This window comes from Rhamphochromis sp. 'chilingali' (assembly GCF_963969265.1).
Source record: "Rhamphochromis sp. 'chilingali' genome assembly, chromosome: 16".
Classification (NCBI taxonomy): Eukaryota; Metazoa; Chordata; class Actinopteri; order Cichliformes; family Cichlidae; genus Rhamphochromis; species Rhamphochromis sp. 'chilingali'.
The window spans coordinates 29,067,134-29,093,247 of NC_137943.1; the positions used below are offsets into that span (position 1 = coordinate 29,067,134).

General features: G+C 41.5%; 1 protein-coding gene across 1 annotated transcript in view; it reads left to right on the plus strand.

Annotated features, from left to right (window-relative positions):
* LOC308412378 (contactin-associated protein-like 4) overlaps window positions 1-26,114 on the plus strand; it is a 157,706-nt gene that overhangs the window by 35,263 nt on the left and 96,329 nt on the right. Inside the window, exons 2-4 of the mRNA XM_080906683.1 lie at window positions 3,289-3,399; window positions 16,308-16,501; window positions 23,011-23,158. Coding sequence (XP_080762809.1) covers window positions 3,289-3,399; window positions 16,308-16,501; window positions 23,011-23,158 — 453 coding nt within the window. The remainder of the gene's footprint in view (window positions 1-3,288; window positions 3,400-16,307; window positions 16,502-23,010; window positions 23,159-26,114) is intronic.

Genomic DNA, 26,114 nt, shown 5'->3' on the forward strand with positions numbered 1-26,114 from the left:
GGCAAACAGTTCTGGAGGCCGACCGTGCACACGGCAACGGCGGCGACGGAGCAGGTCCGGAGGCCGACCGTGCACACGGCAACGGCGGCGCGAATGCAGTTCTGGAGGCCGGCAATGCGGAAGGCAGTGGCGGCGCGTAGGAGGTCGTCCACGCAGAAGGCGGGGGTGGCAACAGAAGTCCGGAGGGCGGCCACGATGCCAGCGGCGGCGACAAACCTTTTCCGGAGGCCGTCCCCGAAGGCCATGATGCCACCTAATAGGCCTGGAAAACGGCCGGCAGAGGCTAGGCGGAACAGGTCGAGCTGGCTCTGACGGCGGTGTGGCAACCACAGGACCAGGCGAGGCCGGACCAGATGAGGCTGAAGTGAAGGCCGGACCAGACGAGGCTGAAGCTGAAGCCGAAGCCGGAGCGGAGGCTGGACCAGACGACGGTGTGGGCGGAGCTGATGGAGCAGCAGGCAGCTGAATGGGCCCCTCGGACCCTCCAGCGGAGACGCGAGGCTGGACGGGCTCCTCGGGCCCTCCAGCAGACGTGGCTTGAGGCTGGACGGGCTCTCCAGAACCCCCAGCAGACGAGACTTGAGGCTGGCTGGGTCCTCCAGAACCCCCAGCAGACGAAACATGAGGCTGGACGGGCTCCTCTGGCCCTCCAGTGGAAACAGACACTGAAGCAGCAGGTACGGAGACCTCCGCCAGTGTGGACACTGGCTGGGACTGAGCAGCACAGTGGCTAGACTCAGGCAGCAACAGTGGGATGCAGTCCTCAGAGGGCTGAAAGTGTTCCCTAATACACTCAGCAGAGGACGGAGGCGGACGGGTGAACTCACTTGAACTCTCAAGGGGTGCTGAGAGCTGAGACTGTTCTGGTGAGTTCTCCGGTGAGGCTGCTGGCGCTGGCGTCTTGACCTCTAGGGGTCCAGAGTTGGCTGGTGACTGACACCCAGCCTCTGGGGAGGCCCTAGAGGGAGCAACTGTCTCTGACATGGCCAGCTTAAGAGAACCAGCAGATATTGTGGTGAAGTGTGTTCCCTGCTTAGAACGAGACAGTGAGGATCGAGGCTGAATGAACGAGTGGGTAGGCTGCTGAACTGGTGGCAACTGAGCTACAGGTGGCGAAGTTGTAATAGGTGGTGGAGTGGCTGGCTGAACTGAGGGCAGCTGGGCTGCTGGCTGAACTGAGGGCAGCTGGCTGAACTGAGGGCAGCTGGCTGAACTGAGGGCAGCTGGCTGAACTGAGGGCAGCTGGCTGAACTGAGGGCAGCTGGCTGAACTGAGGGCAGCTGGCTGAACTGAGGGCAGCTGGCTGAACTGAGGGCAGCTGGCTGAACTGAGGGCAGCTGGGCTGCTGGCTGAACTGAGGGCAGCTGGGCTGCTGGCTGAACTGAGGGCAGCTGGGCTGCTGGCTGAACTGAGGGCAGCTGGGCTGCTGGCTGAACTGAGGGCAGCTGGGCTGCTGGCTGAACTGAGGGCAGCTGGGCTGCTGGCTGAACTGATAACTGTACTGCAGACCCAACGTTAAACTGTGGTGAAAGTGTGGATGGGAGAACATTATCAGGAAAAACACAGAGCGTGGGCATAGGAGAAACAGTCTTTGAAGCAGTGGCCATGGGTGAGACAGAAAAATCATTGTTATCCTCAGTAGATACGCAAAAAATAGTCCCAGAAACAACAGTCACAGAAGCAACAGAGTCAACAAAAGTGTCCCTTTCACTCACCACAGCCGGCTGCTCTGACATTCTGAACTCCGGCTGTGGGGTGCCGCGCCGGCGGCGCAAACGTCGCTTCCTCCGTGGAGACGGCTCCGATGGGCCGGGTAACTCCTCATCCGGCGGTACGGACGGCACGTCCTCCGTTGAAGCGAGCGGGCAAGCAATAGCGGCGGGGGGTTGGAGGTGTAGTTCGTGGAGGATGAAGTTTTGCACGAGCGGGTGCAGTGAGTCCAATAGCCAGGGATAATCAGAAATAAGCTGTTGCAGCCTGACTTCCAGAACGTAGAGAAACGCTTCTCCCTCATGCTCGAGCCACAGGTTGATTAGTTTTGACACTGAGTCCGTTATGAGCTTTCGAAGCTCTGTGGGTGGGGTGAATGCCGCTGGATCCATATCTGGCTGGTCCGTACTGTCACGGCGAGTGAGAAGAGCCGTGTAGAAAAGGAAAAGGAGGATCCACACGCAGGCAGTCGTGAAGGTGTAAAAGGTGATTTATTGGACACAAAAGGAGAGGCAAACGGCAACACGGAGAACTAAACTATACTGGGAAACAACTAAAACTACAAAGCACAAACCTGAATGAGCAGAGGAGAATGATGATGGACAGCAGGGAGAACACACGGGTGAGACATGGTAGATACACAGACGGACCAGCAACTACAATAACGGAGGACATGACTTAAATACACCCAGAGAAACACAGGGGAATTACACACAGGTGGTGGACACAGCTGGGAATGATCAACAAGACGAGACAGAGGTAAAACTGAACACACTCACATGAGACCCAGACCTTCACAATAAAACAGGAAATGAGAACACCACACCAAGACGCAGACCTGACACTGAGAGACAGACAGAATGACACATGGAACCTGAACTAAACTAAACGTGAGATACAACAGAGAACAAATCCTTAAACATGAAACTCAAATAATAATCATAATCATCATCATAAACACCACAAGAGAACAAGAAAACAATCCCTGATGCAAACTAAAACCAAAACATAATAAACTCAAAATACTGGGTCCAACGGACCCAGAACCGTGACATTCTCATTGTGCTTTTTGCTGTTGATCTCTACTCTTTGAACCACTCAGCTTTTTTTCAGTCAGATAAAAAGTTTGAATGCTTCCTTCTTCTTTTTTTTCTTGATTTTAAAGCTTAAAAAAAGACATTCCCGCGTCAACCTACTGTTGTGAACTACTTAACTGTGCAGCGAGGAACTGTAGCTGACATTAACCCTGCAATTCAAAGATAACACATCCACTGCTCCTCTTTGCTTATTAGGGCTAAAACTGGCACTGAAGCCCAGTAACAGATTTCTTGAGCTAAGAGTGCTCTTACTCAGGATGCGTCATAGCTATGTTCAACTATGCTTACTTCTCTCAGACTTTTAATTTTGTTTTGTTCAGTCTAGGAATATTTTGAGGAGGCTATATCTGTGTGGAGATGTTGAAACAAATGTAATTATAGACCCTCAAAAAGCACAGCAGTGCACATGCTGACATTTACATGTAAATGTCAAAATCTGAAGGACATTCATTATACTTTATGTTTTGATATTTCTCGACAGAGGTGTGTGACAGCGCACTGGTCTCCAATCTGCCGCCATCTTCCTTCCGAAGCTCTTCCCAGCTGTCCAGCAGCCACGCCCCGGGTTTCGCCAAACTCAACAAAAGAGAAGGTGAGGAACAGATTCTGCTACTTCCAAACAAAAGTACCTAACTAGTATTAAAATATATTTGATGATCTGAAACATGTAAGTGTGAGAAATATGCAAAAAATTGATGCAAATAGTGTTTGTGCCTTTGGCATGGTTTGGGGAAAAAATAGGATTATGGATTAACTATTAGTTGGAATGGTGATACGTTCTTTTAATTTGGACCTGAATGTTTTTAACTGGGAAAAAAAATGCAAGCTTGAACAACACAGCGTGTTAGTATGTGAGGCTTACAGTAAACAAGAAGGTGCCAGTCTGATCTTAGGGGAAAAAATCTACTTCTGTCATTTGTATCTGAGCAATCTGTAGGAGTACTCTGTCAACACGCTGCACGCTCTATATTAAATGCTAAATTGTTTTAGCATCAATTATAATAGAGCGTGACTCATTAAATCTGAATTTGACTTTCTGCTCTGCTTGGTAGTAAAGAAAGAGCAGGCGTTGCAGTGACACTTCAGGCCGTGTATTAAAGACTGTAAGAGCTAATTTTTCATTGTTGCCCTTTGCTGGCATTTGATGTTCAAAAGCCACCCTGCTGTAATGGAACTGACATTTCGTGGTCTTTCATTAACTAGGAGACGCAAAGATGACAGAGACAAGATTTCAAAGACTTGTGAACATTTAAAACTCTTAAAACTAATATTAAAAGTAACCTGAGACCATTTTATATTACCCATAAAGAAGATTATACTTACTGCTGATTGATTAAAGGCACTGCATGTTAGGATGTGAAGCAGTTAGAAATAAAAGCTATATTACATAAGACTGTTGACTTGATTTATAATACTACATTAAGTCTCTGATCCAGACTACAGCATATACAGACCTGCACCTTCTCAGAAATATAACTACACACTACAATAACCAGACTTCACAGGAAGTGAAGCATTTAGTGTGCGCTGAGCACTTTACTCTGATAATCGACCAAGTTCTCTATCCATTCCTGTGTCTGACTTCCTGGTATCTTCATCTACTTGCTGGCACTTACACTTGCTAGCACCTACATAATACCAGCGTGCACAAGCAACCCACAAGCAAGTATCGGCCAGCGTTGTCATTATTTACAAGGATTCAGGATTCATGCAGAGAAGCGCAGCTTAATAGCTACCATTAACTAAAACAACACAAGTTTGTTTTTTGTTTTTTTCAGAGTGTAAATGCACTATCCATTGCATCTGTCTCATTTGATGGCGTTTACACAGTTATCATTAACATGAGCTGAGTTTGCAACTGGAATTGTTTCAGCTGTCTTATATGTTGCACAGTATACGATTGGGTTTTTATTTCCTCGAAATCCAAGTGAAATGTCTTGTTTCCATGTTTTGTAGTTATGTTAAACACTAGTAAAAAGAGAAAACAGAGAAGAGATAGAATGTGCCTCCAGGATTTTATATATTGAGTAATTTCTCACATAAATCCTCTCACTGCTGCCATCAATATCACAGACACTTTGTGCTGTATATTTATGCAGTATATACTGTATATATTAAAAAATCTCAGTGGTACACAGGCATAAATATTCATTTCTGTACTGTGGGAAAAAATCAAGGTTGGAAGACCAAGGCAACTGCAATATTTTTAGCTCAATCGGCCACCGATGATCTTATGCTGTGGTGAAGTGTCTATCGTGCATCTACCCACAGTTTCACTCCTCCTGGAATGATCGGATTTTGGTGAAAGTTTCAGACGGTCACCTGATGGATCTTCATCAAAAGTCTGCCCAAGGTCAAGGTCATGTTTGCTATTCTCTGTGAACTTTAGTTCTTATTAGTTTGTGTAGTACTGCTAACCGATGACAAGAAAACTGGTCACTTTTCTTTTCTACTTCACGTTACAATAACTGATGTGCACCTGTGTTTCAGATGCACCTGATTTTGGGGTCATGTTGAAAATTTGTGGCACGAGTTGTTTGTTGTCATTTTGAATATATAGGTTAAAGATTAAGTCTGAAGAAAAATATGTATAGTTTTATTCCTCAAAATCAGTATTTTTCTTCAAACTCGTGTCCTTACCTTTATCAAGGTTCGGACAGGATCTCACTGAGCATGTGCAGAGTCAGGTTTCGGACTCAAGCTTGTTTACTGAAATTAGATTGAAATTTGTAGTCTTACAAAAATATGACAATTGTTAGAATTGCCCCCAGCCGACCCATACATTTTAAATTTGCCACAGAGGAGAGCATTATAGGACAAAATAACTTCCTCAGGCTTCCAGTTCATTAAATTTACATGAATATAAAAACATGATGTTGATGCTATACCCTAGGGCTGGGCGATATGACCCAAAATTCATATCTCGATATTTTTTAGCTGGATGGCGATATAAGATATATATCTCGATTTTTTTTTTTAAAGCCATAAGTTAAGAACAAAAAGAGAGTTCTTAGTCACACTGTGTCCCAGATGTCACACGGGCACTTTTATTTACATACAGCGTAGATGTATATGAAGAAATTACTCAAAAAAAATTATCAGCATTTATTAAATAATCATGGTCCATAAATAAAAGAAAATGTTGTTTTTGTGCATAAGAAAAAGCTCACAATTGTGCAGTCAAAATGTAAACTAATAGACGCTGAGCATAATAACAAAGAGACAGATTTCACAGCTGCACCACGTCTCTGAACAGGTGCCATTTGTGGTCCTTATACACACACAGTACGTATCACTCCGCGAGGCTCCTCCCCGGTAGCCGTAATCCTCCGACATCAAGCGGTGCAGCTCCGTAGCTTAGCAAAGTCATATTAAAACTTTTGTTGACAGATTGCTGAGCGCTGTGTACCACATAAAATCGGTTCGCGGTCAGTAAGCACAACCAGAATTCATACATAAGGCGCACTGTCGAGTTTTGAGAAAATGAAAGGATTTTAGGCCGTGCAGCCCCTCCTGGCTGCATGTCGTTAGCGCGGTTAGCTCGCTAACACGTTGACGCCGTCCAGCCCCACGCACGGGGCCATCCGCGGTAACTCGCTAACGGAGATTTTCCGTTTTCATCTTGTCATTGCCTGCAGGTGAAGCTATGGGGGAGGCGGAGTTGTGTTCAGTGAAGGAGAGGCAAGGCAGAGTAACGTTGCGTAGAGACAAAAGTGGACGAAAGAGAGGCAAACCTGCGGCTCCACAAGTATAATTATAACGTAACATAGACTATATCGATATAAACGATATTGCCACATCTTATATCTCGTATGAAAATATATCGATATTTAAAAAAAAAACTCGATATATCGCCCAGCCCTACTATACCCCTGCACTAAAATAATCCAGGTACAGTCAAAAGACCCAGAATAAACTCTACATTCTTTAAGTAGTACAGTGTATCCACAGGGGTTGCCGTTAATGTGTGAAGGAAAGTCTGTAGAAACAGATCATTTAAACATGAAAGAACTCCTGGGCTATAATAGAGTACCAGCTGAGATCCCACAGCAACATCTGGTTCAATGTCCTAACAAATAATTTCAAGACAGCGGTAACCAGAGGCGGAGCCAGACATTTGAAACACCCGGGGCTTAGCCCAAAGAGTAGTATGCATGTGGGATTTTTTTTTTTTTTTTTTTTTTGGGGGGGGGGGGGGGGGGGGGGGGTGTAGAAATGACTGAAAGATTAATAGGCTCTGTTCAAAAAAGAATGACTTCATATAGGGAAAAATATATATCACATGTGCAGGACACCTTAAACTAGTTTTTTAATTAAGCAGCAAGGCAGAACAAGGTCAGGGCTGCATCAAGACACGAGGACTAAACCCCAATTCAACCAGACCCAGAACTGATCCAGAATTAAAACAGGACTACAACAGTTCAAAATCAGGACTACTGAGGACTTAACCAAGACAGAACCAGAATCAGAACTAGATGATAGCACTAAAAATCATCATAGACCTGCACTACACTTATTTTTTAATTCTACCAAAGTACACTATTTAGATTGAGAAAAGTTTATATAATTATTCAGCCTTGTTGTGCAAACAAGCCTGCAGAACTTAATAAATACAGAATTTGAAAAATAACAAACCTAAAAAGAAACACTAGGTACGAGATACATGAGGACCTATGATACGGTGATACTTTTGGTAAACAACCATTTGACTAACATGTGTGTCTCACCTGCTCTTGTTCATCTGTTCTGTCCTCGTTCTCCTCTCTCTCCCTCTTTGTGCTGACAATCATCAAATATACAGTTGAAACCACATATTTATGTACTGTTCAGATCAAAACACAAACACTTTTTTAATTGTAAGATCAAATCAAACTAAATGTTTATTTTTTTAGATTGATAAATATAAAAAACATATTTGTTAACTTTAAGAGTAAAGAGAGAAACTATCTGTATTTCTTAATTGTAAATGGCACCAAATTGTATTCAAACTTGAGCCACACTTATGGAGCTCCACAGTTCTGTTCCTGGTGTTTTGGTTGATATCTCTTGATTTTCCCATGTCAAAGAAACAGGCTCTGTGTTTTGCCTTATATGCATCCACAGCTGTGCCACCAATTTACTCACATGGACTCTACTAACCTATCAGAAGCTTCTTCAGCTCAGAATGGAATCGTCTGGAGTTTTCTTATTAATTAACAATAAATTTAGTGTACATGTACTCCTAAATTTGATGAAAGTGATAAAAATAGCTCTGTCTCTCTTTATTCTGAAATTTAACTAATTCAAAATATATTTCAATATTTATCTAAAACAAAAATTTACTCTAAATTGATGTTGTACAGTAAAAATGTTTTATGTTTTCTCCCTAAAGTGTATGTAAATATCTGGTTACAAATGTGAATATCCTGCTGTGTACTGAAATCCCTCTTGTTTTGCATAGAAATATACTGAACAACATACAAAGCATAATATATAAAATAACATTTACCTGAGTTTTTTCTTTGAAAGAACCCTCTAATGTCCATTCTTATGTTTCAGTACATAACTGAAACCGATTTAGTCGGGGAGGGTAAGAACTGAAAATATGAAATAAACACACGTAAGCTAAGACTCTCTAAAAACAATAGCATTTGTTCGGCTTTTCATTTCGCCATTTGTTGATTCACTTGAAGAGCAAGTAACGTAATATTGGTCAAGTGATCAGTTTCATATCAATCTTTCGTGATGCACCGTCATATTTACATTATTTGTACGGTACGAATGATTTGCTTTGGTACCTGGTCAAACTTAAGCTCTCCTTAGTATGGCTGGCTCCGTCTCTCCAACAGCGCACTCACGGGCAGCAGCTGCCCCGCCCCCTCGCTCAGTCGCTTAGTGCCTGAGCTTGGATCATACCAATATCAGGGGGGGGATTCACGCACAGTCGTAAATTCCCACAGTGTGCACTATGTGCTTCGAATATTGTGTGTACTTTTTGTTTTATACAGTTGTCAGCCAGGCATCTAACTATGAAAAAATTACACTCCAAAATACCCCGGGCTTCTGACAAAACAACCCGGGCTTAAGCCCCGTAAGCCACCCCCACGCTCCGCCCCTGGCGGTAACCCTCATGCATTTATTTTTCCTAATCTTGCTCTAGTATGTTGCCAGTAGATAAGGAAGTTCTTGGTTCGGGATCCCAGGGAGCATTCCCAGCTGTTTGCCGAGGAAATCGATGAATAAATGAATGTCTCCGACTCATTTCCATCTCTGCTGCAAACTCTGCTTCCTCTGGTTGTTCTCTAAGGAGCCGCTTCACTCTCACTTCATTTATCCACTAAGTGAACACCGATTATCAGGCTTTAAATATGACCTACACGGCACACCATAACAAGAAATCTATAATGTTTCACTCATTCAAACTTTATTGTTATTGATGAGCAGTGAAGGTCATGAACATGTGTTATATGTGATGAGATTATTCACTTTAAATGGAATAACTATAGATTACAATTCCATTTTTCATGGTATACCAAGTACATTTATACACCAAAAAAATGTGAATACGAGCAGAGCAGCCTCAGAACAGAAGATTGTAGTGATTCTTTAATCATGGGAGGTCTGTGTTCGCTGATAGCAAACAAAAACAATTTTTTTGGCTTCCTTTAACCACTGAACCAGTTTTGAATTACAGCCTTTTGTTTGACAGAAACTGTGATCTTCAAAGATCAGTTATTTTCCCTGCCAGGGACAGTGGTGCTTTGAGCTAAAAACTGGCATATTAACATGTTCAAATACAAAATGTTAATATGTTGAAGCTTGGTGGAGGATTGTAAGTGTGCATGTTCAAGTAACTACAATGAAGTTGAAGTTGCTGTTATCATTTTTTGAGTGCAATTCTGTATTTTTTTATGAGACTAATTTGTACTAAATTATAAAGTAATAAATCCTCTATGTCTGTGTATAAACCTCAGTGTCGATCAAGTAGTTGATCTGTATTTCTGTATTTCTCCAGAAGGAAGAAAGTGGAAGTCATTATATGTAAAGGGTGAGAGAAAGTAAAACCAAACCAGCTGAGAACTTCGAGGTTCACCACTCACCTCAGTCTGGAAATATTGCACATTTATGTAAACTACAGCTTGATATTTTACTGACGCACGCAAGGAATGAATGGACTGTTTGTATATGGCTTTATACTATTCTTCACATATATGGAAGACCTAAGGAAGAATCTGATGATAATGAGGATGCTAATAGAGATCCAGAGGAACCACTCAAAGTACTTTATACCGCAAGCAAATTTGTACATAGAGCTCTTCTCCCAGCACAAGCAGATAACAGATGTCTTACCCAGGACTGGAGGGTTTAAAGCAATAAGTGGATGACCCTCTCCGCCTCTTCAGCCACAGCAGCCATACAACAACAAGGCAGCAACACTGGGATTTGCAAATGAAAGACAAAAAAAACAAAATCCCAAAGTCATTTATAAAGGAAACAAAAATATCCTTTTAAGCCAGACATTTTATGAAACAAAGCACCTTCCCTTTGCATTCACACATTCACCTGAGGGCCTGACAATGTACTTGGGACTTTAACCTGATGTAGCTGATCACATTGGAGGTCTGAAGGGGACACCAGAAGTGGATAAAAACCCCTTTATAGTCTATTGATTGGAGATGAATGGCCTATTAACAGAAACCTGGAGGATGAATGACTCAACTATTTCAGTTTCCCCACTGGTTACTGTTATCCTTCATTTATCTTTCCTTTCTCTGCCGCTCACTCTCTCCTTCTCTTCGTGAAGTCCCATTTTTCTTTCCATATATCTTGCCCATCCCACCTCATCCTTTCTCTGAATTGCCCCTGTCCATCTTCTGCTTCATCTGCATTACATTTTATTTTCACTGGTAAGAAGTCATTTAGCCATCTCGGTCTTCTTGCCAAATGTTAATAGCAGTCTTCATGTTTAAACATTTTCTTTCTTCTGTAGGCGCCGCTGACAGTTATCAGTGACGCCACTGCAATTATGCTGAAATTGACTTGAAAAGAATTATTGTGCCACAGTAATCATTTTCCCAAAGGGTTGGATTTGAAGGCAGAATTAAACTTTAATTGGAATCTGTAAATTGGAACTATGTAAGAGCAGCCAACTAATCAGGTATTGATTTTCATATTCAGTTACGCTCTGCGGTTTCCAAAAAGTTGTTATTTCTAAAATAGTATTACTTAAGTATCTGTTTTTTTCCCTGCATGTAATTATATTTGCAGCAGTCCAAGCTCATGTTTCTAGTCTGAATAATTCATAAATTCCCCAAATTTACATGATGCTGGATCTTTTGAAAGTAATCTTCTTGTTTCCATAAATTGCAAAAACAGCAATATTATCACAAAGGTCAGAACAGATTCATTAATTAGTTAATTAGTTTGGACACCTGATATTTATCAAGTCAACTGCAAGTGTCGGAAACCCCACGAACACTTTGATTAGTTTGAAACTATTTCAGCAAATTCTGCAAATTGAGATTTTTACACTCTAAAATAAGATGTATTACTTTCTTCATGGGCTCTTTTTGTAGCATCTCATATGGATGAATCTTTCCTGCTTCTCCTGCAGAGAACCTGCAGTATTCCTCAGCCTGGTGCTGCTGTCAGTGCCGCATCGAGCTCATTGGCCTCCTGGTGGACTTTCTGTCCGACTGACATGTTATCAGGCTGCTGAAATTACCCTCCAGACTTGGTATTCTCATGCAAATGACCAGTGCTCATTCTGGGTCGGGTGCTTGTATCAATCTGTTACATGTCTTTCCAGCTGCTTTCCTATCCCTTTAAGCTGCCTGTCTCTCTCTACCATTTCCTGTCTCACTTTTTTTAATTGTCTGTCTTTCAGTTCCTTTTATTTCTTCCTCTGGTCATTGCCTCTGTTCTGTTCCACTCAGTCTGCCTGCCTGTAGCTGCATGATCATGTATTAGCGCACAATTGAAGGTGAAATAGTACCGGTAATTTGTTTATACTCATTCACCAACGTTGTACTTGTCAGCTTCCAATATTGTTGGATAATTAATATTAGACAAAGACTGCATTTGCCCTCGGGCAGCTAATTATGAAAAACACCTCATTTTCTCTCCATTCAGTGCTGAATTGTATGTCATGCGCTCCAGAATCCATCCATCTATCCACCCATTTTCTTAACTGCTTATCTAATTCAGGATTGTGGGGGTGTGGGACGTAACACAGAGAGACGGACAAGCAGTTGCACTCCCGTTCACTTCTACAGCTGTCACCAAGTGGCTTGTCTTGGACTGCAGGAGGTTCTTAGAGCATGACACTCACAGTGGTGCAGTGGTTACTACTGTCACCTCACAGCAAGCGGGTTCTGGGGTCAAATCCACCGCCTTCAGGCTTTCTGTGTGGAGTTGAGACACCAGACTGAAATGCCCTAAATGTTATCATTCAGTACCGAAGATTGGAAATTCAGGTGTAGGTTTCGTTTCTAAAATTCAAAGTGCCTTAAATCATTTCTTCTGGAATGGCCAGCAGATCCACTAGTTCCAAAGGTTCTGCATCTATAAGAGTCTGTGGGAAAATGGTAATGGTGATCTAAAATTTGACCCCTAAAGGCCATCATGATAAATCTGGGTGGGAATGAAGAAATGCACTTGGCTCTCCCAAATTTCCATCACTGAAGAGTCCTTGAGCTGCTCAGCAGCCCAAAGGTTAAACTGTTTTGGGAAGTTCCCAAGGGTGGACTTGCCAGTGTGGTAAGAGTATTCCTTGAAAAGACAACTGTCAGTAAAACTATCTGAAAAGTCGAAACAGGTGTAACGTTAATCACTGTTTATTTGACTTTTGGATAAACATCCAAAACAGATCTTGGCAAAATAACAATGTATGCAGCGCAGCGTGACTCTGCCCCGATTCGTCGGGCTACATTCATAATTTCATCCTCTGTTTGGCCATAAAGGCTGTGATATCACACTCCTGACCTCCATTAACCTTTAGCTCTTTTTGTAGGTGGTCAGATCAGGTATGCTGACAGACAGTGGGGGAGAAAGAATCCAAAACGATCTCTTTGATTTAAAGCGACAGCCGTGACACAAAGTGTTCAGACCATCCACCATCACTTCACCTCCATTGTATTAGCTGCAGTTACTGTGACAGGGTGGACACAGTAAATCTTTGTAACGCCTCTTAGCCTCTCAGTCATTTTGCTTTAATCTCTTTCTTCTTTTCTCCACAGTCTTATCTTTATGAGCAAAGGTCAGAGTGTCTGCTCTTTTCTGTTCTGCTGTCACTGGACACGTCTGTTAGTCAAGTTCTTAGCTCTGGCCTTTAAAGATCAGACTGGACCTGCCACCAGACCGGCACGGATTTCCTTTCACCGTTTAGTTTTTTTCCCATCAGTCTGCCGCCACATTGTTCTGCATTATTTTAAAATGATAAACAAAATAAATAGTTGTTCCAACTACTGTTTCCCATTTGAACTTCTTTACCTCGAAAACTGTCCCTACTGACAACCTGTACAGTTCAGGTTGTCAGTAGGGACAGTTTTCAAAATATTGAAAACCGCAGAACTTGCTGGAGAGTTTATATAACTTGTCTGGCCCGGGAGCATCTTTGAGTCCACTGGGAGGAACTTGTAAGCATTGCTAGGCAAACTGACGTCTGAAATACCCCGCTAAACCTGCTTCCACTTTGACCCAGCTCCGGCTCCCAAAAATTGGACAGAAACATTCAAATCTGTCATGTTTTTCGAAGGCTTATAATCTCTTTTGTGAAAATGAAGGTCTCAGGGAAAGACTATAAAAGCACAGGAGAAAATGCAAACTCCACAAAGCAAGGCCCTGCACAAATTATGCTCAAGAACCTCGTTTTGAAGGAACCAGTGAGTAACAGTGCTGCCTATGGTCTGCATTCATTCTCAGATGATGGCACAAACTGTCTGCAGAGCTGACAAGTGGAAGCAGCAAGCTAAATCTAATGGGCCAAACTGATAACATATGACTTCAAGCCACCTGATATCACCTGGAAATGAGACAGTCAGTGTGATCCATTGTTCTTTTGTTGTTTTAGGCCATGGCAAGATGCAAGTATTTGTCTAGGATACTCGATGAGCCTTTAGCTGGAATTTGTGATGTGTTTTGTTATGCCAAAGCTTCTGTCACTGGTTCTTTCTGCTTTAATTCCTTTATTCATGATGCAGGTTGCTCTAAGCCATAATTGGCTAGGATACGGTGTTCGGTGACACAGCAGGTTTTTAAGGAAACATAATCACCAAATCTTACAAGTGGCCATCTGGAATGACACCGGTGTTCTGTAATCTGATCTTGATGGTCTAGATTTTGTCATAGGGTTGCAAGAGGAGGTCCTGCAGCTATTTAGCTTTGTGCATGATTTTGCCTTTTAGCCTGCCTGCACAGCAGCATTTTGAGAGAATAATTGGCTCCAAGCTGATAAAAGAAAATGAGAGATGGCTGCGAGCGTGTTTATGTTCTCTACGGCTTTCTGACACGCAGCATGGGCGTGTTAGCTTGTGAGCTCAGTGGGACTCTGGTCAGCAGCCTCCTTCTTCAGAATTCGTCCATCTGGTGTTTGAGCTCCACACGTGCAACCACACACACACACACACACACACACACACACACACACACACACACACACACACACACACGAAATTGCCTCTCTTTTTCTGCTTCTAACACCTCTTTATTGTGCAGCAGCCCATTTAATCAACTGCAGTTTATCTGTCCAGGCAGACTTCTGTCAATAACTCCCACACTTCTGCATGCATTGTGAGCAGTGTGCATGTTTTCACTAATGTGTACACACACACACACACACACACACACACACACACACACACACACACACACACACACACACACACACACAACTGGGGTTTACCACTTCGGAGGACATTATATTGACTTACATTGATTTCCAGGACCTCACTTTGGCTCAGTCTTAAAGGGGATCTGTTATGCTTTTCCATATTCTGTTCCAATGGTGTATTCTCATAATTACACATTATGAAAATTGATTATGTGCCCTGTTACTAAACCTTCACTTGTTCAGGACGGTTTCATGTCACACTATCAGTGTACTTTCTCTAATGCGAGGGTCGGGAATAAACTTCCTCCGAGGGGGGCTGGGTTCTCTCTTAGAGACAGGGTGAGGAGTTTGGTCATTTGGGAAGCACTTGGAGTACAGCTGATTCTCCTCAGCATTTAAAAGAGCCAGTTGAGGTGGTTCAGGTATCTGTCTCAGGATGCCTCCTAGGTGAGATAGTTTCAGGCATGTCTTAGAGAACAAGGCCCTGGAGCAGACCCAGGACACAATGAAGAGGTTATAGCTCTTGGCTGGTTGGGAATACTTCTGTGACTTCCCAGATGAGTTGAGGAGGTGGCTAGGGAGAGGGAGGTCATGGATTGTCTGACTGCTGTGCCTGCAATGGATGGATGGCAATGAACCTATACCTGGACCTATAACACTCATTTCCAGTTCAGTTTTTTTTTACTGGATTCTACTGGAGTAGCTGTGCATGATTCATAGTTCAGAATGATCTCTATTCATATTATTCTGGGCCTTGGTGCAGCCCACAGTTCATCCTGTGTGAAGCAAAGCATTTTAGCTCTCTTTCTTCTCCCTTAAGCCAACTTTCTGGACTGGCTATGTAATAAGCACATAGGTGGGGCTACCTATCAGCTCAAGCGCCTGCGTGACCTCCTCTTCTCCTTGACCTTATACAGAGCTGTAGGTAGAGAAAAATGTTTTGAAATGGAGCATTTTGAGCAGTTTAACCTCTAAGCTTTTGGCTCATATGGACTGTTAGATTTACTGACCTCATTATTGGAAATTTAAATATGAACATTCACCACTGCAACAGGATATCTTTGCAGAATGAACTCCATTTAATCAAATAAGGAATATATTAAATTTAAAAGGATGAAGTGATCAGGTTTAGTGTCGCTGTCTTAAGCAGATCTTTTACGGATCTACAGTTTACACACAGACATTATCTGGAGATGGTTTTTTCATTGCTTTGAAATATTTAATGCTTTTAACGTAGGGTCTTTACCTTGAGGCAAGCCCCTTGAGGCAACTGTTGTTGTGTTTGGCACTATATAAATAAAATTGAATTGAATTGAATTCTGCATCTTTTAATCTTACATGTGACCTATAAATATGCTTCTGTTCCAAAACTGTTCCAAAACTTTAAGGCCCTGTGCATCGTGACAAATTCAACTTTTTAAGTTCCTAAAGAGAGTTCTTAAAGTACGATTTATATTTGAGTATAGCTTCTGAATGGTTCTAATGATGCATACTGTGGTTCAATCAATTTTCATTATTCGGGTTTCATAACTGAAAAGTGGGATTTTTGGCTCACAATGAAAGGTCAAGCAATGCAATTCATTCTTTTCTCCTCACCAGAACTTATTTCATCTCATCCAATCTACATGGACATCTAATACATCACTTATCTATAAATGGTGTCTTTTTTTTATATTCACATCTGTCTGCAGGAGCTGGAGGCTGGTCTCCTCTCATCTCAGACAAGTATCAGTGGTTGGAGGTCGACTTAGGCGAGCGCACCAAGATCACAGCTGTTGCCACACAAGGCCGTTATGGCAGCTCGGATTGGCTGACGTCCTACCTGCTGATGTTCAGTGACACGGGACACAACTGGAAGCAGTACAGACAGGAGGACAGCATAGGGGTGAGTAGGGTTTGGCGATCTTCTCCATAGTTCTATTGTCCCCCTGTGATATAAGTGTCCCCCCCGCCCCCTTCCATCCACGAGCAGGGAAGGTAGCTGAACAGGTAGTTGTTAAGGCAGCTGTCCAGCTTCCATAAAACATACAGTGCTGTGTGGGAAATAGAAAAACGCCACCGGCGCTACTGCTATGAGACAGATGGAGAGAAAGACCGAGGATTGTTTTTACACTTCCAGCATGATAAGAAACACGTTGGCTACACCAGCAGGAGAACATCATTTAGATATAATTGTGAATCGTTTAGTCTGACATAATTAGTGCCTGTAAGTGGGCTTTTTCAGTCTGTTTTTGTATATGTGGAACATAGCTCATCTGTCTCTATTCTTCACCATGACCTCACCACACACAGCAGTCTTTTACCAACAAACACACAAAATAAAGAAGTTTCATAGACCAGAGTGACAACAGACTAAAATACCCTCTTCCTATTTTTGTGATGCTGACTGGTGAATGTAGCTGCTCTCCTGCCAACAATCCTTTTCCCCAGGTTTCTCCTGTTTCCAGGAAAAATTCACAATGACTGTTGACTCCCTGAGCCTGGTTCTGCCAGAGGTTTCTTCCTGTCAAAAGGGAGTTTTTCCTTCCCACTGTTGCCAAAGTGCTTGCTCACAGGGGTCCTGATTTTTGGGGTTTTCTCTGTTTTTTCTGTATTGATGTAAGGTCTCTACCTTACAACATAAAGGACATTGCGGCGCTATTGAAAATCAAATTGAATTCAATGCTGTAATCCATAATCCATGCATCCATAAATTTTGTTAGTTTGTCTTTTACCCCAGTGCCAAATTGACAAAGAAGCACAGTCTACATACACAGTCCACACACTACACAATTTCAACTCACATTTCACTGCAACCTGGAAACAACAATCCTATTTCAGGACTTTGTAAGCAGCTAATCACTGCATCCGCATTAAAGTCAGATGCTGAATAAATGAGCTTGCTGTCTTTGCTGATTCTGTTGCCTCACTACCTGCAGTACAGACACAATAAGTGTTACACAATAAAATAAGTGAACCAAAAGAGAACTTTTTGGATGTGTGTGGCATTGAGTTGTTCAGTTTCCCCAACAATCACTCTTTCCAGCCACATTAAATGAGTCAAAAACTTAATAAGTCTAAGCTCCTACCCTGTATTGCACTGTGGTGTTTCCCCCCAGGGATCACTAAACAGGATGCATTTATTGTAAGTCATATGAAGTGATGTGTTGTCTTGTTGTGGCTTGATCTGTCCTGTACAGATAAACTCAGCCATTATGCATTTATCCTTTCATTTCTGATGTATGAGCCCAGGTTGGAATCTGCTGAGTCTGCAGACCTTCTGACACCACTGTTAGCTGCAGATCATGAGGAGAGAGGCAGTCAAATGGGGCAGTCAAAAATAGATAGATAGATGATAGATGGATAGATTTAAATAACAGTTCTTCTTGCTCTTGCTGTTCAAAGCACTTTATGTTTTGTTGCTTGTTGAAGCGCTTTGAAAAGTCAGAAAGACTAAAATAAATTATATATAAATACCACTCTACTTACATTGTACCCTTTAATATGATTCAAACTAAATGCAAATAAGATCCGACATTTAAGACTTATAGACATACCCCTTCTATCAGAAAATACAGATTTGTCTTATAAAGGCTAACCCCAGCTGTACACGATGAACCTTTGATTTTTAATCTCAAATCAAACATGTGATTATTGCATTTTAAGTGCAAGAAGGTTAAGGCCATTGTTTGTTTTTAAAGACAAAAAGCAGTGATTAAACACATTATTCTGCTCTTATCTGTCCAAAACAGCTTCACCTACAGCTAGTCATCTAAGAGAACAGAAAAGGGCATGTGTCACTCACAGACTCCGATGAACCCTTGGCCATTCGATCTTAAAAAAAGATGTAATGATCTAACAAATTAAGTCCATCCACAATGTCTGCTGATGTTGCATCATACACTTGATCGCTTGACACTTTTTGCTGTTGATTAGTGGAAGATGTGTGTGACCCAGGAGTATAGATGAGACTGAATGGAAAGAGCGTGTGTTTTAAAAAACAAAAACATTCTGTGCTTCTCATTAATTCATTTTTTATATACATTTCATTTTTAGGCCACGTGATAAAAAAGCCCTCACTCTTACACACTCAGTTAGGTGTTTCACTAAAGTACATCCTAAAGACAGAACCAGAGTACACAGACAGATAACAAATGTAAAGGAAAACCAGAACCACTTAAGTCCAGTAAGTCTTTCTACCATAGGAGGATTTTGCTCACGGGGCTTATTTCCACTTGTCTCCGTAAGGATCAGTGCAAATTAACCAAAAATGATCACGTTTGTGCTGCGATGAATGACTGTGTACTCATCACAGTACTGTTTGCACTGGGTGAAATAGACATGAAAGGATCAGTGAAGCTGTTCTGGAAATCCTGTGCAGGCCCAAAGCCTTAATCAGACACCTTCTGTAGAATTCTTCTGTAATTTGTTACCTTCCTGTGGATCATTTTATTACTTTTCCCCCACTGATCACAACTAACAACATGGCAGAAACATGGCAAAACATAGGCATGAAGTGATAAAGCCTCAGCTGGTCTCTGTAGGGCTGATTAATGAAAAAAATCAACAAGATGGGTCACAGACGCAGCGAGGCATCGCCTCCCGCCTCTTCGTAGACACAGCACTTCCCTTTGGCGTTTTCTCATTGCACAAGTGTCATGTTGGACTCTGTTGTATTTGTCCCACTGCAGTGGCGATACATGGTTTAGTATAATGGCACTAGAATACTAAGTAGTTTTGGTGTTGAAAGCAAACACAGTGATGAATCCTGTCAGCTCAGTGAGCCACTTCAAAATATGTACCTGCATGCTCCCTGTGACTTGGACACTAGCTCAAACAACAAACCTGCAAAGTTTTCCACTGTGTACATGGACACTGATCCAGGAAGAAAGCGCATTTGTTACAGAGCTGCAGAGAGGAGCTTTGATTAGAAGTCGAGCTGAGTTTTAATCCAACTAATCTCAGAACTGTGGATCTTTTCTGAGAAAGCAGAGGAAACTGCTCCTAACAGTTTAAAAACATCTTGATCTGAGGTGCTACACAAGTTCTCTACAAACCCAGTCACATTTCAAAGGATTTCGGAAATTTGTGAATTTGTCAGCCAGGCATAAAGACTCTTCCAGAAGAGAAAGTTAATGGCAGAGTTCCTGGATCATTTGCGACTTTTGCTTTAGTGGGCAGAAGACCAGGGAAGGGAATTTGTTGTTTTCCTCTTCCTCTCTGAGGATGACATCTTTTTTCTCTCTCTCTCTTTTTCCTCAGAAGCCCGTGGGTGCTTGGAAATACTGCAATCCATCTTTTCTTTATTGTCTCGTTCCTCTTTATCTGTTTGCTTTCTCTTGCCTGGAGGGCTGAAGATGAGGAAACAAGTCCTGCTCTTTTCACTTTTCCCTGTTTCTCAAATTCCCTTTATTACTTTATTTTGTTTTCTTATTTGCTGTCTTTACTGCTTATCGCCCTCCTTCTTCTCGCCAGGTGATTCTCTTCCCCCTCTGTCATTTTCCACTGATACTCATCACTCTGGTGCATCCTTCCTGCTGTTTGCCTCAATGCTTTGAGCAGATGAAACACTCAGCCTCTCACTTTTTTGGACTGCAGCTTTCACTCAACTCCATACGAACAGAAACATTACTCTTACACTCCTAAACAATTCTGTATCGGATTTTTCTCAGCAGAACAGCATTGGCCCTGAATTCCAGCACTTTAAAGTAATGTAGTAATGCCTTCTCCTCCTCTCTGATGAGGTCTCTGTCTTGAGTCAAGGTTGCAGGTCTGGTTCACAAATTTTTCATCTTTGAGTCAGAATATTTATGCTCACATCCTGTCTGCAAACAACATGCTGTTATTTTAACAATCATCTATTGTTCTTTTAGTCTCTTCAAAGGAACATGTAGTATCAAAAACCTCCTAACATTAATGGAACATTCCTGTTAAGAAAAACCTGGTGCAATTGGATCACATGATACAAATAATACAATTTATTCCAAACTTCGCTGATGTTGCAGATTAACTGCTTTAGTCTTTTCTTTTCTTTTTTACCTTATAATAGCTTTCCACTTAAAATTTCAGCTGTTTTCAGCTTCTTAAACATAAGAATGCTTTAAGAGCTGAGTATATGTTTTCTTTTAAGAGAGCATCAGTATCATGTTATATGTGAGGATTTTCAGATGTTTCAAAAGACCAAGAGTTTAAAGTTTTCATCCTCTAAAGAACAAAGTGAACTAAATCATACATAAAAGTCTCAAAAATGAATTCTCAGATTTCACATTGAATGTTTTTTTTTCCTTTCAGTCAAACATAGAGTCTCTTTTCATCATATGATGTGATCCAATTCACTTTCTTTTGATTACAGAGGAATTAATAAGTTAATTAAGTGTCTAAGTTTTATTCAGTATTGGGAGAGCGAGTTAACCTGCGTGTCAACTTCAAGGGAGGCATGTAATTAGGGTAGATAGCCAGATGGAGGAGATGGAAAGAAATCCATCAGGCATTATGCCCAGAGTCTGAGAGAGACCGACAAACCAATTCGCTGCTAACACTCCACATTTTATGGAAGGATTTTAGCATAAAGTAGGTTAATGAATATAATTTCCTCAAAGGAAAAGTTTCCAAATCTGAAAAGATACAAACTGCTGTTAAACTTCCCCCTCACCTCTGCTTCCTGCCTCATCTGCCCATCAGAAACAGCTTTTTCTATACAGCATGGTGTGTCTCCAATTCCTAATGGAAATGTGCTGTGTCCTTAACATGGTCATTATATAAGCTGCCAGTGTGATCAGCTTTATTTTATACATTTAAGTACAACACAGATGGCATATCTCTGCCTTTCATTTTACCCAATTAAAAGCGCTGTGTGTCTACATAGGTGGTAAGCCAAGTGAGAACTAGATAAAACAGCCTAGACTGGATGACCTTGAGATTAAATCAAATAAAAAAGCTACAAATAATCATAAATTTGTGTTTTTAGAAATACAGAAAAAGCGCTGACCCTCCATCTCAGAAGCTGAATCACTACTATTGATCGTCCTGCTTTTACAGCCCATTGATTAAAGATTGAAATAGTCCACAGTCAGACACAAAACTCTTATTTGTTTCAACAAAAAGGTGGAATAGCGTTGTGATTAAAGGAGTATCAGAGCAAGGAAAGAATATTGTGAATATTGCATCAGTAATTGCACTACATGTGGATGTATTTGACCCTGTACACAGTAAATGTCCCCTTTTAATGATGCTAATGGGACGGTTGATCTTGTTGAGTGGACAGCTGCTAAATGATTTTCAGTTATTTCGGTGCTTCCTTAACACTTACCGATTTATCGTCAATTAAAAATGTTACTTTACTGCTTTTATATTTTTGCTTTCGATGCTTTGGTGAATGTGGGAAAATTTTGACATGATAAACATTACAGCTTGCTACATATATCATATCATATCTTACTCTTTAATATCAAGATGATTGCAGTCATAGGCTACTCTTGTGGCTTAGTCCCTGGGGGAGATTTTCCAATATGTCAGGACTTTAGGTGGAGCCACAAGACACCCAATCAAAGACCTCCTCTTCCCCCAGCCATTCATTCTTCAACAATGCAAAAAAAAATTAACAGAAAGCAAACAACAAAAAGATACGCCGACAGTAGTCTTGGTTGATATATTATTATATTATTGGGAATGTGGATTATACAGTGTGAATTATATGCCCTCAAAGCTTCCTCAAACACGATTGGTCAAGAAAGCTCGGACTGCAAGCACATTACAATCCATTTTCTTCCGCTTATCCGGGGCAGCAGCCCAAGCAGAGAAGCCCAGACCTCCCTCTCCCCAGCCACCACCTCATCTGGCTCCTTTCGATGTGGAGGAGCAGCGGCTCGACTCTGAGCCCCTCCCGAATCGCCGAACTTCTCACCCTATCTCTAAGGGAGAGGCCAGCCACCCTTCGGAAGAAGCCCATTTCCGCCGCTTGTATTCAGGATCTCGTTCTTTCGGTCACTACCCACAGCTTGTGATCTTAGGTGAGGGTAGGGGCGTAGATCGACTGGTAAATTGAGAGCTTCGCTTTTACACTCAGCTCTCTCTTCACCACAACAGATCGGTACAGCGTCGGGCAGCCTTGGCGGAGCCCATCACCCACCAGGAACGAGTCCGACTTATTGCCGGCTATGCAGGCCAAGCTCTTGCAACTGCTGTATAAGGACAGAATGGCCCATAGCAATGGGCCAGACACCCCATACTCCAGGAGCACCCCCTACAGGACCCCCCGAGGGACATGGTCGAATACCTTCTCAAAGTCCACAAAACACATGTAGACTGGTTGGGCAACCTACAAACAGGAAACCAAAAAACTTGAATTTCCAGTGCAAATATTTATATATGTAAATATTTACATGTCATTTTTTTTCTCTGCTTGTATGTTTTTAGTCATTTCCAGGTAACAGCAATGCAGACAATGTGGTTCAATACAAGCTGCAGCAACCAGCGATTGCACGTTTTCTCCGCCTCATTCCTCTGGACTGGAATCCCAGCGGACGGATCGGACTGCGACTGGAAACCTACGGATGTCCTTACAGTAAGTTCTGTCTTCTTTATCCCGACTGGATCACCTGAATTTTATTCAGTCTTTTCTTGAGAAATGTATACATTTCATGATTTTGTTATTGGGCTGCTTTTCTTTCACTGAAAGCCTTTTGTTAAGAGTTAAGAGCTGCTTTTATACATGCTGGCCCCAGCAGCCGTAGCATCGGTACAATGAACTAAACAAATACGACATTGGTTTTGCACATAAGCATTGCTGTCAGATTTATTCACATTCAGTTACATAACATATGTGAGTTGTTGTTTTTTTTCCATATAAAATATGAATCCTCTTGACTCAGCATGACTTTAAACACATTAGACTATGTTTTCAATGAATGGAACTCCTCTTCATCCTGGTCTTTATTCCCTTTACAGCTAAGGTGTACAGTCAGACGTACAGGCTTTGCTCATTTTCTTAAACGAGCAGGTGTTTGTAGTCTTTTGTCTTCTCAGCGTTCATTTGCTGCTCTGCCCTGATTTCTGTGCTCTAATCAAAACACGACATACTCATGAATATCAAAAGCAACTCCATATATTTACATATACATGCTAGAATATACTTAGCAAACAATAACTATTCATGTGCAAACACGGTTTCCTGGGATTTCCTCCACAGCCGTCTCTGTGTATTATTTCAAGTTTCCGCCTATATTTCGCCGGCTGTACTCTGAGTGGAATATTAAAATAGAAGTATAAAAATAAAAGGACATCAGCTCGTTTGCTTTGAATATACTAAAAAGGAAAAAGCAATTTCACAAATACGACTTGGTTTCAAAAGATGTCTTTTGAAAGTGTTCTACTTTTTCCATTTATTTCTAATTCATACTGAATGTCACTCTTAGAAGAAGACACATAGTCTTCTTTTCTTATAAGACTCTTTGTTCTTCTAATAAAAACAACCCGGCAGTGTGAAACTGTACCAACAGTGTCCTCAGGTTTTCTTTAGTTTGTTCTTGGTGATCGCCACTTTTACGTGACATCTGTATTGTCTTTATAGTCTTACATCTTGTACTTGCATCTTCATCACATGTAATCTGCCAAGTATAAAGATGATTTATGCTAAAACCATTGTATATATCCTTATTTAACTGTATTTACTGTTGTCTGCGTGAGAAGAAGATGGATTTGGAGAAACATTAAAACATGGATTTTGATGAATAGCCTATAGTCGTTTGGAAATATTCAAAAGTTACTTACGGATATATTTGTGTGCTATATTTATCAGCTGGTGTCACAGTTGTCAGAGAAGATTCCTGGTGTTCCTGCAGAAAACTAATGCAGCATTCACGGCAGAATCCTCCCCGGAAAAACAAATGTAATACATCGCAGGGAGCTGCGATATAGCTGCTGGTGACAAACGGTTTGCCACAGTGTGAGAAATGCACTGAATGTAAATGCTCGGTGGATATTAGTCTTTTTTAAGGAAACACAAAATAATGTGTTTTGTAGTTAACATTATAAGAATGGATGGAGAACATTTTCCCTGGCCTACATGAGAGTTTAAACTTCTTAAAATCCATGCAAACCTGAACAAAAAAAAAACCTATTCATGATTAAAAAGTTAATTAGTGGAATTAGCCACACACCAGAGCTTTTTGGTTTCTGGAAGTGCTGGAAGTGTGATGATCTGTATTATTTGCTAATAGTGTAAAACACTGTAAGAAGGCAGAATAATGGAGTATAAATGAGGAGTATTTTCACTACATCTTCAGCAAAAGAGCATTTTTCTGTGAAAGGAAGATTTCTTTTTGCACTAGCGTCAAAAGTCTGTAAATGACAGTAGGTGGTTAAGCTGGTCCTGAAAGATACCAGCATCTGCTGGATGGATTTAAAGTTTATACAGTGAGTCATGGAGTAAAGATTATTTTCTTGGCACCACGAGGATGACTTTTGGAGTTAAATTATTACCACCCATGGGATAGTTTGTCTTAAATGTAGACACAGACAATTGTGCTGTCTGCAGCTTGCAATACAGAGGTGTCAAATGTTTAAGTTATTAAAGCGCAAGTTAATCTTAAGTGTGCAGGAGCACTATAAAAATACCTCCAGATCTATAGAACAACAAGTCCAGTTTGATTTTAGGAAGGCTAAACATCGATTATGATTCAGATCTCTGACTCAAATGACATTAAGAATTGGACAACCAGTCCCTTGACGTCCTCTATTCTTAACAACCTGTAACCCAATGCTTCCTACAGAAGCAAACAGTGGGAAATACAAACATTCTTCCCCATCTTCTCTGCAGTATTCCTGAAACCATCCCATGGGCCAGACTAGTCCATTTTGTAGGCCTTCTTGCTGATAACCACATGTCTTTGAAGTATGATATTCATACCAGCCTAAATTGCTCTCTGCTAATTAACTGATGCTAGAAAGCAACAGCATAGCTACAGGGACTTGTCTCCTCTATTTATGTATTTTTTATTAATTTCTTCCCATTGTCATATGTGTGTGTTTCTATGATTATATTTACTGCAATCAATCAAATATATGTGTGTAAAACTATGTCCAGCTAATTACTGCACTCACTATGTCCAGTGCTATTTCAGTACGCAGGTAGTGAGTCAAAAATAATCAACAATATGTTCTGGGGATAATTACAGGGATATGGCTGATTGTAATTACATAATACGTAATATTGTAGAACAAAATGTAATCTGGGACTTAATTAGAATGGCTTGATAGTCCACAGAGTCGACTTCAAGTAATGTTTTTTAGCTTTCAGTCGCAGAGGATGACTCAGTGCTTCTGAGCCCAAGCCTACTGCTCTGCAATCAGCAGGAAATACACTGTACAATGCAATAAGAGCATTACTGCAAGCAAAGTGGTTGGCTGATTGTAAGCCTTAGGAAGCCAAAGAGTTGCCAAGTCCATTAAGAAACATTCAGTCGGAGAAATTAGTTGTACAACTGAAAAGGCTTTTGATGCTGTACTCAGCCGCAGCTCTC